The 15,332-nt window shown below is 36.5% G+C and overlaps 1 protein-coding gene and 1 pseudogene across 2 annotated transcripts; both read left to right on the top strand.

Moving 5' to 3' along the window:
• The first annotated feature begins 1,475 nt into the window (after nt 1-1,475).
• On the top strand, nt 1,476-7,593 carry LOC143608310 (glycosyltransferase-like KOBITO 1; annotated as a pseudogene). Its single transcript, XR_013149238.1, has 11 exons — nt 1,476-1,732; nt 3,119-3,268; nt 3,426-3,478; nt 4,628-4,736; nt 4,835-4,969; nt 5,292-5,336; nt 5,908-6,095; nt 6,245-6,386; nt 6,471-6,517; nt 6,597-6,684; nt 6,765-7,593. The product of XR_013149238.1 is annotated as a glycosyltransferase-like KOBITO 1 (transcript).
• Nucleotides 7,594-8,250: 657 nt separating this feature from the next.
• Nucleotides 8,251-8,951, top strand: LOC143608351 (uncharacterized). The gene is made up of 2 exons (XM_077083403.1): nt 8,251-8,529; nt 8,734-8,951. Exons 1-2 carry the CDS (start codon nt 8,263-8,265, stop codon nt 8,875-8,877), a joined length of 411 nt encoding a protein of 136 aa, XP_076939518.1. The 5' UTR covers nt 8,251-8,262; the 3' UTR covers nt 8,878-8,951.
• Nucleotides 8,952-15,332: the final 6,381 nt, after the last annotated feature.

Raw genomic sequence — 15,332 nt, 5'->3', positions numbered from 1 at the left:
ACAAGATTTTTAATACTTGTTTAGAAAATGAAGTATAAACTGAAATAAATAAAATTGAATAATAATATTTGTGTAATGGCTATTTTGCCCGATTCACTAATCTCCCATAATACCCTCAAGGGTGAAAACCTTCATCTTTTGGCTTTTGAAACAAGGTTCTTTTTAAAGTTGGATATTTGGATGATAAAAGAATCATTAGTTTAGGATTGTTAAACCAAGGTCAAAATGTATCTGAAAAATCAATAGTAACAAAAAAGAATAAAACACTTTTAAGTGACATGCGATTTTTTTTTTAAATTTTTTATTATGTTTCAACCTTTCTAATTATTTATATTATTATATTACTTTTTGTTGTTTTCCATCTATGTTCATACACTTCTAACTTTACAATTAATTGGTATTTATAAAATATTATTAAACCAAAAAAATAAAATATTATTAAACCAAAAAATTGCACCTTGTATAAAGTTTTTCTAAGGGTTTGAACTTCATGTTTTTTATTGTTAAACACAAATAAATGAAGAATTAAGGATCAAGAAATAAAGAAGTTAGAAAAGATAGTACAATTTATTACGTATAAATGTATGTAATATGAGGGGTTGAAATAAAACAATTTTATTATTTATGGCTTGATATCGTTGACGTTCATAGTGGACATGATCATGATTCTTTATAACACTCGATCTATCCGGTAAACAACCAACCAACCACGAAAAAATAACATGTAACAATCAGCTAAACTGATCAAAGACTTGAAAACCAAAATTATTACTTGTACAGAAAAAAAAGGCAATCATAATAGAAACTATATATATTATCTCGTTGCACGATTACTTAAACACTTAGCAAATATACTTCACTAGTTACTCTGAATTTTATGCGAGATGCTTCAAACAATTAATTTGTATTTATAAAATATTATTAAAACATAATATTGCACCTTGAAAGTGTATAAGTTTTTTAAGGGTTTTGAGTTCATGTTGTTTTATTGTAAAACACAAAATAAATGAAGAATTAAGGATCATGAAATGAAGTTTATAAATGTGTAATATGAGAGGTTGAAATAAAACAATTTTATTATTTCTGGCATGCCTAATTTTGTTATTATATGGAAACGTGGATGCTAGTGTAAGCTATAAATAGGGCATGCAATTGCTTTGTCAAACCAACACAAACTACCCTTGGTCATATTTAATTGGAGTGACAATCTCAATAGCACACGATACAATAATTTTGTGCTGGCTTTCTAGTGTTACTCGTGTCTCATGGGGGGTAAGTTCTTATCATCATTTATCCATGTTATTAAATCCCTCTTTTCTAATCTAGATATTATACATTTTATGTAGGCATTATAGAATCAATGAATGATCGTTAGCTCCATAATAATCCCAAATCTGAAAAGAAGGGTATTTTAGGTAATCCCAAATGTGGACTACTTTCTCTCTTACACAACCAACTAACCAACCCGAACGGCAAAACCACCGCAAACAACCAGCGGGTCGTTGGCTTCGAAACTAATCCTCCTCCCAATCACACTTGCCGCCTTCGCCTTGGTTCTCCAATGGCGGCGGTGTTGTTGATCCAGCTTCTTCAGTTCCCTGGAATGGACTCCTCGCCACTCGCTACAGTTGTTACCCAACACCACTCCGCATCATCCGATTGCCTATCGTTACCTCAATCTCAATCTCCTTATTATCAGTTTCACTATGATACAACACATCTTAAACCTAAGGTAACCTATCATCCATCATTCACTATTATATTATTTATTTATTTACTTTCTGGATCTGCCATTCTAATTATGTTATGTATGTGAAATCACACGCTGTTTTATTCTGCCTAATTGTGAGTTGATGCTAGCTGATTTGATATTATTTTTATTGCTACTGATTGACTATTTATTAATTAATTTAGTGGATCTGCCATTGTAATTTTTTTCTATTAGGTTTTATAAGTAAGTATGAAGTAGGCCTGTAGCTATTACGTTTATACAGTTTAGGTTTATGACCTAAGAAGATGCTTTTACTTCAGATCAGGAGTTCAGTTATTCTGTATGTGAAGTTACACTAAATTTAGGTGTTTTAAATTGATGAATGCTAGCTGATTCTGTTGTTGATGTTTGAGTTTCGTTGATTTGAGTATTAATTTAGTTAGTGGATCTGGCATTGTAGTTTTGTTCTGAGTTTTAGGTTTTGGTTAAGGTTAATAATGCTTTCGCTTCAGATCATGAATTCAGTTACGTTGTATGTGAAATTACACTAAATTTAGGTGTTTTTATTGAAAATTTAGATGAATCTGCTAATCGTGAGTTAATGCTAGCTCATTTGATGTGATATTGCTAGTGAAGTGAGTTTTAAATTAGTGGATTTGGCATTGTACGTTCCGTGTGGAATTTGAATTTCAGATGTGTTAGGTTTCATATGTTTGAATCTTTAAGTGAAAGCTAAGAGAAGATGCTTTTGCTTGTTCAGATTATGAATTTAGGTTTCATATGCATGAATCTTCAAGTGAAAGTTAATATAGTTTAGGACTGAGACATGTAATCATTACATTTATGCAGTTCAGATTAATGAGAGAATATTATTTTGCTTGGTCAGAAATCAGATCATGAATTTAGTTGTTCTGGATGTGAAAGTACACTAATTTTAGGTGTTTTAGTTCAAAATTCCATGAAGCTGCTAACTGTGAGTTAGTGCTAGCTGATCTGATATGATATTCCTTGTCAATTTGGGGTTTTAGCCTTTAGGCACACACTGCCATTAGGGTTCATGTTGGCTACAATTTCTCCTGTAAATAGATTCATATGTTGTAAAACTACATGATATTGAAGATGAAGCCCTTGTAGCATCTTTAGATGGATTTGCTGTTTTATCTTTAAACCGCTGTATCGTATGACTGAGCATACTCAAATATATACTTATGAGTAACAGGACACAGTGTTGGGATACCTAACATTGTGTTTTATCTATTTCTGCTGTTGCTTTAGTTTTCTGATTCTGCATGTTCCACACCTGCAGTAATAAGTATTCATATTATATTCGTTTTTTTTTGTATCATTGATAAGTTATTCTTTTCATCACGATGAATTGTTTTAACAGTTTAATCTATATGTGATCAGATATGTATTACAACTAGTACATCTGCTGGATTAGATCAGATCTTGCCTTGGATGTTCTATCATAAAGTTCTTGGGGTTGGGACATTCTTTCTGTTTGTTGAAGGCAAAGCTGCATCTCCAGCTGTTTCAAAAGTTCTTGAATCTATTCCTGTAAGTTTCAACTCCCACAGCCCCACCTTTATTTGTAGATAAATCTTCTACTAGATTGATTAATTCATTGTTTATATTTACAATGCATATTCTGTTATGTGAAGTTACTTATAGGTTTATTGAAAACTGTGACATAATGTTTGTTTTTGTTTTTTAGGGGGTCAGAGTCATATACAGAACAAAAGAATTAGAAGAGCAACAAGCTAACAGGTTAGTATTTTGTCCATGTAACTGTTTGATTTGAGGCTGTGCAACATGTTCTAGTTTTTTTCATTCATGAAACCCTCAAGTATGGCTCAAGAACGACCAGATATATGAATAGGGGAAATTTTAAGGCGCAAATTTTATTTTAGTAATCCAAAATATGACCCAAATTCCGACCGACAATGTGACGAATGACACTCCTAAATAAGCGGCTAGGCTTGGCAAACTGAGAGTGGGCTGGTCGTGTGGTTTGATTCACGGGTCAGGACCGGCCTGGGTTAAAATGAGCTGCTTAAATAATTATCAATTCGGTTTTGGGCGAAAATGGTTTGTAGTCAAAAGGGAGTCTGGTTGAAATGAGTTGTTTTAGAAAAAGTACCAAAATAGGTTTACCGGCTATATTATTGTATGGTGGCTAGTGGTGACTGGTGACAGTGGAGGTGGTTGCAGCGACGGTGGTGGGAATGACTACGAGGCTTTATCAGGGGTTGCGGCAGCGGTGGTGGGAATGACTACAAGGTTGCATCAGGGGTTGCTGAGGCAGCGGGCGTGCCACGGTGGCGCTAGGTGTTGGTGGAGTGGCGTCGGCGACAACAAGTCGGTGGTGGAGAGAAACATGGTCTTAGGTGGTGCTACCCCATTTGAACCTCTTTTAAGTAAACAAGTTCCATAATGCTTGCTTGTCTTGACTTGTTGACTGATACGAGGTGACCCTAATTGACTAATTTGAGGTGTCCCGAATCGACCCATATGCAATTTATTTTTGCCCAAACCAAGAATGGTTCGATTGCCACCTATACTTCTATGTTTCACTTTCGTTGCTAATTGCATTCCCACTCTTAACAAAAAGTTATTTCGCTTGCCCCTAACTATCATTTTTGCCGTTTCAAAACAATTTACAACGATTTGATTGTGATTAAAATCAGTTAACTGTTCAGTAGGGTAGACAAAGTTGCTGAAAGTGAAAGTTAGGAATGTTATTTGTCACGTTGCTAGTATTGATTATTTTGACCAATGGGTCATAGTTTGTATTATTAAAATCTAATTAGTCTTGTTTTAATGTAAACATGTTTTAGTTACTATCTTTTTTACTTTTTGCTTGAAAATTAACATGCAAATTTTCTGATTTATTAATTTTTATTTTGGCATCAAAAGTCGGATCTGGAATGAGACGTGGCTGTCAAGTTTCTTTTATAAACCATGTAATTATGAGCTTTTTGTAAAGCAATCGCCCAATATGGAAATGGCGATAGTTATGGCAAGGGTATGCGTATTTTTCTTCTTTTTATATTATAACATGAAAACACCATCAATTATGCTATTATTGATAATTAATGACATTTTTGTTTGTGAAATTTCTAGAATTCGGGAATGGACTGGATACTTCATCTTGACACAGATGAATTGATACACCCAGCTGGTGGTGGGGAATATTCTTTAAGGAAGTTACTTCGTGATATTCCTAGTGATGTGGATATGGTGGTTTTTCCAAATTATGTATGTTATGCTACCTGTCTAATGAGAATATTTGCACTAGTTATTGTTGTTTTTGCAATGCTCACTCTTGTTTGTTTTGGGGGTTAAATGAAACACACAAACACAATTCAGTAATCATTATACACTTAATTCAATGATCAAGTCAAGCATAATACTTTAACTTTTTTTTTTTATTTTAATTTTGTAGAGTTGTTTCATCATGGGAATAAGTTTGACCTATTTAATCATCTATCATTGACTAAGTTAATTATAGTATTACCAACGCCATGCTATTAACTTATTAACTAACAACTGACTTCCTTTTGGTATTTTTTTTGAACAGGAGAGCAGTGTAGAGCGCGATGACATTAAGGATCCTTTTATAGAGGTAATTTACTTGTGTAAACAAGATATTCCTCAAACTTGACTGGAACCTTTAAACGCGAACCGTATTACATTGTTCTTGGTTCTGTGTTTAACTAAGTCGAATAACCGGACTGACGTAGTTATTTGGTTTTGAAACCGAACCGAGTTAGTTATTCGGTTCTGAAAAGCGAACCGAGTTAGTTATATTGGGCTCATTAACATTTCGCTCTTTTCAAAATCGAGGAACCCAAAACTCGAACCAAAGAACACCCATCTTGTTAAATTTGGTTAAAACCGAAACCGAATTGTTAAACACTCATGTTAAAACTTGTTACAGTTTGTATCTGAAAACAAACCGATTAACACTTATTTTGTTAAAGTTTGGTTTTGTTTTTTTTTTCGGTTTTAAATGGAAACTGAACCAAATTTAAATTCAAATTTGGTTTAGGGTTTGGTTTGACCGAATAGTTAACAAAACCAAGGAAACTGTACTAGGAACCTGAAACCCGAACTGATAAGCACCCCCACAAGAATCTAACCGCAGGAATCCAAATTACTTTTTAACTTGATTTTTTTTGTATGTATTTAATTAGGTATCAATGTTTAAAAGGAACTATGATCATCTTCCAAAAGACACCTACTTTGGCATGTACAAAGAATCTACTCGCGGGAATCCAAATTACTTTTTAACTTATGGGAACGGAAAATCAGTTGCTCGGGTTCAGGATCATTTAAGACCTAACGGTGCTCACAGATGGCACAATTACATGAAAACTCCAAAGTAATTTCTCTTTCCTTTTACTTTACACATAAACATGTGATATTAAATAACCAATATCGTTGTTTCTGCTGTTTGAAGTTGTGATATTGAATAACCATTTTCATTGATGAATTTACCAAAAAGGACATGTTTGTATGATGATTTCACAGGGAGATAAAACTGGAAGAAGCTGCTGTTCTACATTATACATATGCTAAATTCTCTGATTTGACATCGAGGCGCGATAGATGTGGATGCAAGCCTACTAAAGATGATGTCAAAAGATGCTTTATGTTAGAATTTGATCGAGCCGTAAGTTCATTAAATTATTGTTTATTGTTTTTATTATAACTAATTGAGTTTATTTAATTGTTTCTTGTAATATGATTGGTTCAGGCGTTCATAGTTGCTTCGACCGCTACAGAAGAAGAAAAGCTAAACTGGTAAATCTTAAGCCTTTTAACTTTATAAACTTCAATTTTATTAACTTAATAACTGATTATGGTTGTCATTAATCGCCAGGTATCGTGAACACGTGGTATGGACCGACAAAACAATAAACTTGAAACTGTTAAGGAAAGGGATTTTAACTCGCATATACGCTCCATCGGTAAGAGTTATACTTTTAAGCCTTAAAAAAAATAACGCGTTAATTGTGGCTACGAAGACTATGTTAATATATTATTACAGGTTATTATTGAGGGTTTGAAGGAATCGGGTGTGTTTAGCTCGGTGTTTGCTAACGCCAATACAACTCTGTCACGGGATAATTTCTTAGCTTCTATAGAGAGTAGTAACTCTTCGAGGACTAGTGGGGCCCGCTCACCGTCCCCAAGGAAGATAAGAAGAAACCCAGAGAACGAATCCCGAGCAACTGTTAGGAAGGCTTTGGAAGTTGCAGAGTTTCAGCAAGTAGCTGTGCCGCCGTTATCTCCCCCGGGCCCCACTTTGAAAAACGAGGGCGTATCCGAGACCAGATAATTGATAATTGTAGAGTTGACTTTGACTTGATATGAGCTGACTTTTGCTTGATTAAGGGATGTTCCCGATCATATTAGCCAAGCGTGCAGGCAAGTTGTGAGGTGGGGTTTAGAAACACAGTTGTTACTTCATTTGAGTCTTGTTATTATGTGAAATATGTATAGGTGTATTTAAAGTGTGTAGTATGACTTTGATCAATACGTATTCATCCTTCTGCTTGCTTAACTTTGACGTGACGTATAGTTGTATAGATGTATCCGGGACTGAGCAAGCGGGCTTGGTTTATGTAGGTTTGCTGAGATCTCGAGCCCATGGGTTGTATTATTGCCTGACCTTGGATCGAATTTGACAAAACATGACAACTTTACAAACCTTTTATACGAGTATATGACTCTACGATGGTGAACTCTCTTGAGATAATTAGATGATAACTGACCATGATAAGACGTGCTCGTAGTTTTCTTTTTTAGCCATGGTGACCCGTCATATAAGCACGTGTGTTTCATGTTTAAAAAAAGATAAGTGCCCTCTCAGAAAGATTTATTCAGGTGCGCAGTTAAAAAAACAAACAATAAATACACAGTATAGTTAGTTATTGTGAGAATCGTATTGACAATTAGAAACTTATTGCTTTAGCTTTGATAGGTTGTGTTCCATGCTCATTCTCTGTTATATCCTTACAATTATACTAAAAATCATTACCTTTATAGTTACTTTATTCTTTTCAATAAAAATAATATTTTTGTATCTTTTTTATTATTTTTTCTCTATATCTACTTACAATCACTTTAGAGAAATATTACAAAAATTATACAATATTAACATTGAAAACTTAAATTTAGCTTTTCTATATAAAATTATTTGTCCTTTACTCACAACTCATAACTATACCATATTATTTACATAACTGGCTCACATATTTATAGAAAATGCTTTATAAATAATAAATACCAAACTTAAATTTAAACTTGTTGCTTTAACTATGATACATGTGATATGTTTCATATTTAGAGTTTATAAACAGTAAATATCAAAGTTATTAATTAGTTAGGGTAAGAGTTGAAATCACTGATACAAATTAACACCTCTTTACACTTCCTTATATTGTGGGGGTGGTTATGCAATATTGATTGATATAAAATACTAATTGATTGATTAGTTCTACCATCCATTCCATTCCATTCAGTGTGGGTATTGGATAACGTTGATGGCGAGTCTCACAACACCCTCTAATTTCCTCTTCCTGGGTCTTGATTATTATGATTCATCTCCGTCGCCGTTGTCGTTGTCTGTTACTCCTCGTAAACAATCTTCATGTAGGTTTGGCCGGAGACGGTTGGTAGCCACCAGAGCGGGCCCACCAGGCACCAACACTTACCTCTTCGCGTTCCTCTTTCCACTCTCTCTTCTCGCTGTTACAGTCTTCACTTCCATCCAGATTTCAGATAAACTCGACCGACAATTCTACCAAGAGGTAATAATAATAACAATAATGCAAGCTTTAGTTACACCTATTTTAATAGTCAACCCATTTTTTATTTTAATTCTTGTACATATTTAATGTGTGTGTGTATATATTAATTTGCAGTTAGAAGTAATATAGATAATACAGGTTTATGATATGTATCCAATTGAATGATAATGATTCTGTTTCTAATGTTGTTGTAAACGGAAACAGCTAGAAGTTAATCAATCAATATTAGAAGCGGAGGAAGAAGAAGAAGACGAAGACGAAGAAGTTACTCCAGCCTATGAAGAGCCTCCAAGTCAGCAGAGGACTCGCAACCGGCCCAAACGCGAAGCTGAGATTTCAGGAAGGTAACTCGTTATGTTTCAAACGAATAATCTAATATTATGCTTCATTCAACATAATCTTGTAACTGAAGTCAAATTACATTAATATATAGTTATTGTTTCGGTCAAAAATTAACAACTAACTTTTGATCAAATTAGTGCGTGAGGTTAGGTGCTAAATGGTAAAAAGATTGAACATGAGGATATGATCACGAGGGAAAAAACCCTTGATTATAATAGTCTTCGTTTCGGTCAAAAGTTTTCAACTTAATCCTTAGTCGAATCTGCTTCGGTTAAGGATTATGAACATAACTTTTGATCGAATTAACGCTTGATTATTATGATCGCCGGCACAAAAAACCCCCGGACGGTGAAAACTATCACCGTCAAGTTTATTAATATCGAAAACAAGTGGTTACAAGGGTTGGAGCTGATTGAATATCGAAAACTAAGTGTTACAATGATTGCTAGTAGCAAAGTCGTGAAAGAGTGTGTGTATTCTATCGATATTATCAGCTCAATATATAATAAGAGATTACAACTGATATCCCGATAAATCCGGAAACCCTAGACTACTTCTTCAACGAGCCGTTAGTATCCACGTTGTTAGATGACGAAGTCCAAGCTATATTCCGTTGCAATCCACGTTCTTATAAACATATTTAACACGTGTTCTTATCTGCAAAACAGTTAGATAATATAGGACAATTGAATTAGTCAACGTACCTTCCTCAGAATAACCGCTTGAGTCAATATCCTTAAGTTAAGCTCAATTCCGAGGTTAAAAATCCACACCCAACAATTGCCCCCAATTTTTACTGCGTGACAGCTGTAAAAATTTTAAATTTCAAAAATAATGATATCTCTGATATGTGAAATGACGTGCGCGGGAATCGAGGAGACTCTACAACCGCCCCTCTAGGTTATAATTAAAGCATTTTCCTTCTTCTATACCATAATCCTCTTCCGGCGATTCATAACCAGGTTAGTTTTCTTCTTTCATCTTCTTAATTTCTTGAAGTTCTCATTTCGATTCATACTGAAGATGAGGAAAAGAACCCCTCGTGCACCTAAGCCTTTCTGTTTCGCGACCTCAGACGTTTTCGTTGACCAAAGTCTCATTCCGACGACCGATGAAGATCAATGCCTGTTCAAAGATTTAGATATTAGGTTTATGAAAGAATCGGGTTTATTACCTGCCGAAGCCGTCATTAGGCCGTTCGATCCCAAAGTCAAGGCCGACTTTTCTTCTAAAACCTGGATCTGCTTCTTTTATTATCCCTTTTCGATTGGCCTTTCATATCCGTTTCCCCCACTCATCCAAGAGTTCTTTGACGTAACCGGATTCTCGTACTCACAAGTCATGCCAATGGTGTGGAGGGTTTTGGCAATAGTAGATCGTTTAAACAAAACCCATGGGTTATCCATAGGTGTGCCTGAGATTGCCGCGACTTATAATCTTCGAACCCACATATCCTTTCTCTATTGTCGTCAATCCAAGTCCAGCCGTGTTTATATGATTCCCAAAGTGTCCAGTAGCGACCCCGATTGGGAAAAATACTTCTTTTTCGTTCGTCGGGATTCTATTCTTGACGGGATGAACCTGCCTACCAAATGGGTTCATAAGGGTATGAATTTTGTAGGATAAAATTTCTTTTTGTAAACGATTTATCCTAACATGGTTTGTTTTTTGACAGTGGTATTTGAGGATTTGATAAAGCTTAGGAAGGACACGAAGAAGAGGCTTAAGGCGTTGTTCAATATTCCAGCAGAGGAAAGGGAGTTTTGGTTAGAGGAAGAAACATGAGAAACGAGTCTGATCGCTGAGAAACCTGCTGAGAGTATGACTTCTGGTAAGTATTTTAGGGATTTTAGGTTTTCTAAGGATTTTGGTATCTTGAAAATAATTAGATAAATCGTTGTGTAGGGATGCCGAAGCCAAAGTCTTTTTGCTTAGTTGACTTGGACGATCTTATTGAGGACAAGCCTGTAGTGAAGCAAGAGCATTCCAAGACACTTTCTCCGTCGGTGAGAATTCCAACTACTCGTCAAAAAAGTGATGCACAAAAGAAGAGGAAAGCCACCACTTCGGCTGAGACCGAGCCCTTTGCTGATATGACCACCTCTGATGCTGTAGAGAAGCTTCAAGCTCTTGCTAACTTTCTTGAACAGTAAGTAATTTTTGCTTAACCTGAAAATAGTAATATGCAGAAAAACTAACATTAATTTGGGAATAACAGAAAACTGAAAGTTACCGTCATATATCCCAAGATGTTGAATTGTCCAAGAAAGAGGCCGAAGCCAAGCTCGCCGATCCCTTGAAAGCTGTTAGCATCAAGGACTTACTGCTCAGACAGAAGGACAAAGAGATTTCGGATCTCAAAGCCTCATTTGAGTCAGAGAAAAATGAGTTTCTTGAAGATGCCAAGAAGTGTGCAGCTGCTAGCATTCTGGAGTCGATGATCAAGATGTCCGAGGAAGTACAGGCGAAGGGTCATGTGATGGAGTCTTGGAATTCTAGAGCTTGGAAGAAAAAGCTTAAGGTGCTAAGGGGAGAGAAGATTGAAGAGGATGAGATGGATGGGACCTCTGAGGTTATCAAGGATGCTGAAGCTAGTGAGAATGTGAAGGAGACTAAGGCTGGGGAGACTACGGATCTGGAGAAGAAAGAAGGTGATGATGCTGAGGGTGGAAAGGCTTGAACCTGGTTGCCAGGTTGTTTTCATGTATTTTGAATGTTTGTTTTGAACAATTTCTCTTATGGTTGTGTAAGGATAATGTCGCATGCTCAGGATAATGGTTTGGGTGGAGGGATCCTGGTTCAGGACGAAACCCAAACCGTCTTTTACTTTCTGCACTTAGAACAATTATGATAGTTCGGGTGGATGGGCTCCGTTTTGAGTGAAACCGGGACTATCTTTTTCTGCATTATAATATTAGTATAACTTTTTATGACTTATATCAGATGCTTTTTACTTTTTCTGTTTTTAGAAAAATCTAAGTTTCATGAAAAATCTCTTAGTAATAGTTTAATTTTTACCAGCAAACCAATATTAAGTCATAAACTTTAAATAATATGAAAGATAAAATTTTTGCAAATAGTAAATCATACCAGAACCGTGTATCAATTAATCTAGAGATTGTCCAGACAGTCTTATCCTTGCGATAAGATCACTGTTCAGGATATTCTTCTAATCCTGAGGATTTAGTAATAGAATTGCGACATGAGCATTATCCTGAAAAATATTTTAAAAATTCTGGCGACAAGGCGTAAATAATCTGGCGACAAGGCCTAAATAAACTGGCGACAAGGCCTATATAAACTGGCGACAAGGCCCTTCAGAAGAGATGTAAATCTCTTAAACCTTAAGTAAGAACTGGCGACTAGGCCCTTTAGAAGAGATGTAAATCTCTTTAACCTTAGATTATGGTACGTCTACCATAAACTTGTGATTCAAACCAATAGCCGAGGATAACGAGGTAACAAGTCACTATATTTCATGTGCTGGCCCCGCCTCTCAAACTAAGGCCGAATAAATCATGCGCTACAGGCGTCTTAAGAAGAGATGAAGATCCCTTAAACCTCAAGATTCAAACCAATAGCCGAGGATAACGAGGTAACAAGTCACTATATTTCATGTGCTGGCCCCGTCTCTCAAACTATGGCCGAATAAACGTGCGCTACAGGCGATCGTAAGAAGAGATGAAGATCCCTTTGACCTTAGAAAAGGTGAAAACCTCTCATACCTTAGGAATAAGCTGGCGACAGGGCCCTTAGAAACTGGCGACGAAGGCCTTGTTAACTTTATTCATATGAGAATCCCTCATATCTACAAAACAGTCAACTCTAAGTGAGGGGTGTTAGCAAGGCTAACACCCCTCCGATGCTTAAGTCAGTACCATGTTTGAAAAATAATAATATTAAAGAACGAATAAAAGTATAGGTTGGAGTACATACCTTGACTGTTTAGTATAACATTTATCCTCAGGATAGAAATCTTACATGAAATATTTTTTGAGATGTATAGCATTCCAAGCCCTTGGCAGTAAGTCACCATCCAAAGTAGACAACTTGTATGCCCCCTTTCCTGCGTCTGAATCGATCAGGTAAGGACCTTCCCACTTTGGTGCGAGCTTCCCATCTGTAGGATTGGTAGTATTTTGAAAAGCTTTTCGGAGAACCAAATCCCCTTCTTGAAACCTTCGAACTCTGGTATTCTTGTTATAGGACTTTGCTATCTTCTGTTGATAAGAAGCCATTCTGATCTTTGCCAAATCCCGGAGTTCTTCTACTGCCTCTAAATCTTCAAGTAGGCTACGAGTGTTATCTTCAGGATTTTGATGAGTGACTCTGGCCGTCGGGATACCCATCTCTGTGGGGATAACTGCTTCAGCTCCAAACACTAATGAGAAAGGAGTCTGACCAGTAGCATTCTTAGAAGTGGTTCTATCTGCCCAAAGAACAAAAGGTAGTTCCTCAGCCCACTTTCCTTTCTTAGACCCCAACTTTTTCTTCAAGTTATTGATAATGATTTTGTTGCTTGATTCTGCCTGTCCATTAGCCTGAGGGTGGACAGGTGTTGATGTGATCATCTTGATTCCCCAACTGACACAGAAGTTAGTTGTTCTCTTGCCGATGAATTTTGAGCCATTGTCATATACTATTTCTGCCGGAATCCCAAATCTGGTCAGGATATTGCGCTTGATGAATGAGATAACTTCTTCTCTCTGACTAGAACAAAGGCTTCCGCTTCGATCCACTTCGAGAAATAATCTGTCATAGCCAACATAAAGACTTTTCCTCCTGGAGCTCTTGGTAATTTCCCCACGATATCCATCCCCCACTTCATGAAAGGCCAAGGGGATATAATAGGATATAATGGTTCTGCTGGCTGGTGCAAAATGTTGCTATGTCTTTTGCATGCATCACATTTCTGACTTGTTGGCCAATTTTACCAGAACTGTTCGAAACCCTAGAAATCAAGAAAACTATACGAACAAGTGTAAAAACGCAATTAATCTGTACAAAGGTCCTTTATGATGTCGTTAATAAGACTTAGATGGCCACTTGGTCAACAAACAACACGTAAAAGTCCCACAAATTCTCCGACGGTTCCTCTTAGAACCGTCAAGAACACAATTAAAATAAACAAAAATTTGAATCATATTGAAAGATTTACCGATGGAGAGGGTTTTATTGTTGATGAATAACAAGTGTGAATTGTAAGGCCCCGTTACCGGTGCCTCACATTTGGATGTTGGGTTTACTCATTCACATAGTTCTAGTCATCAGAGTTAATAAAAACATTCGCGGAATATAAAAACTTTCATAACATTACATTAATCCATAACTTGTCTTAGAATAAACACCTTGTCTTTTAAAATAACATGACATTAAACATGAACGCCTTCCGCTGCCAGCCCCTTATTCAATGCCATGTGTTCCCCTCAAGCGAGCTGTCTCATTCTACTCACCTGCGTGCATACTAAAAGTCAGCTACGCTGAGTGAGTTCTAGTTAATAACATAACATACTTTACATACATACATACTTTCATTCATACTTTATACTTACATACCCTCATTCATTCTTCATACCTTTATTCGTACTTACTTGCATTCATATCTTACGTTATAAAGAGCATTACGCCCTACTTCCTCGAGTATTATTAGGGCCCGGTTCCTTCCTCCTCGTGTATTATTAGGGCCCGGTTCCCTCTTGCCTCGAATATTAGTAGGGTTTGGTTCCCTAGTTCTCGAATATTAGTAGGGTTCGATTCCCTCCTTCCTCGAGTATAATTAGGGCCTGGTTCCCTCTTCGTAACCATACAACCATACATCATACCTCGAGTATTATTAGGGCCCGGTTCCCTCTTCGTTACCATACAACCATACATCATACCTCGAGTATTATTAGGGCTCGGTTCCCTCTTCGTTACCATACATTAACTTTCTTTTATTTACTTTGTAACATTCATACATATAAGCATACATATCATACTTACATCATACATAGCATTATAACCTGACAGAACGTGCAATATCCGAAGATCGTTCACGAACCGATAAGTAATTATTCATACTTTCACATAATCACATAAGGCATACACTTATCGCTTAGGATAAGTGTATTAACAAACACGTCGAGTATGCATACAGCCCCGAAAACATAACACAGAAATGGGGCTAGAAACTCACCTGAACACGGTTACGTTCACCGTTAATTGTTATTCCTTTCTTGAGTTGTGCACGGCTAACTGTATAACAATTACACGTATCAATTAACTATCACTATCTATATCATCTTTCTAGTTCAATTATTACCCTCAACGAGCGGGGGTCCGGGGACAGCGCCCCTGGAAGCGGGGTTTCTAGGGGCGGAAGCCCCTAGCGAGGTCCAAGGGGTAGAGCCCCTGGCTGGGGTTAAGCTGCCAGGTCAGCTTGGAACAAATTTTATTTTCATTAACCGCCTTAACACATTTTC

The sequence above is a fragment of the Bidens hawaiensis genome, unplaced genomic scaffold, assembly GCF_021521415.1.
Source record: "Bidens hawaiensis isolate Kalapana, Puna unplaced genomic scaffold, B.hawaiensis_p1.1 tig00419364_1, whole genome shotgun sequence".
Taxonomy (NCBI): Eukaryota; Viridiplantae; Streptophyta; class Magnoliopsida; order Asterales; family Asteraceae; genus Bidens; species Bidens hawaiensis.
This window is presented reverse-complemented; position numbering and strand designations above follow the sequence as displayed.

Coding starts and splice junctions, on each gene's coding strand:
- LOC143608351 (XM_077083403.1), top strand. CDS start 8,263: ATGGCGAGTCTCACAACACCCTCTAATTTCCTCTTCCTGGGTCTTGAT. Junction 8,530..8,733: donor ACCGACAATTCTACCAAGAG/GTAATAATAATA, acceptor AAACGGAAACAG/CTAGAAGTTAATCAATCAAT.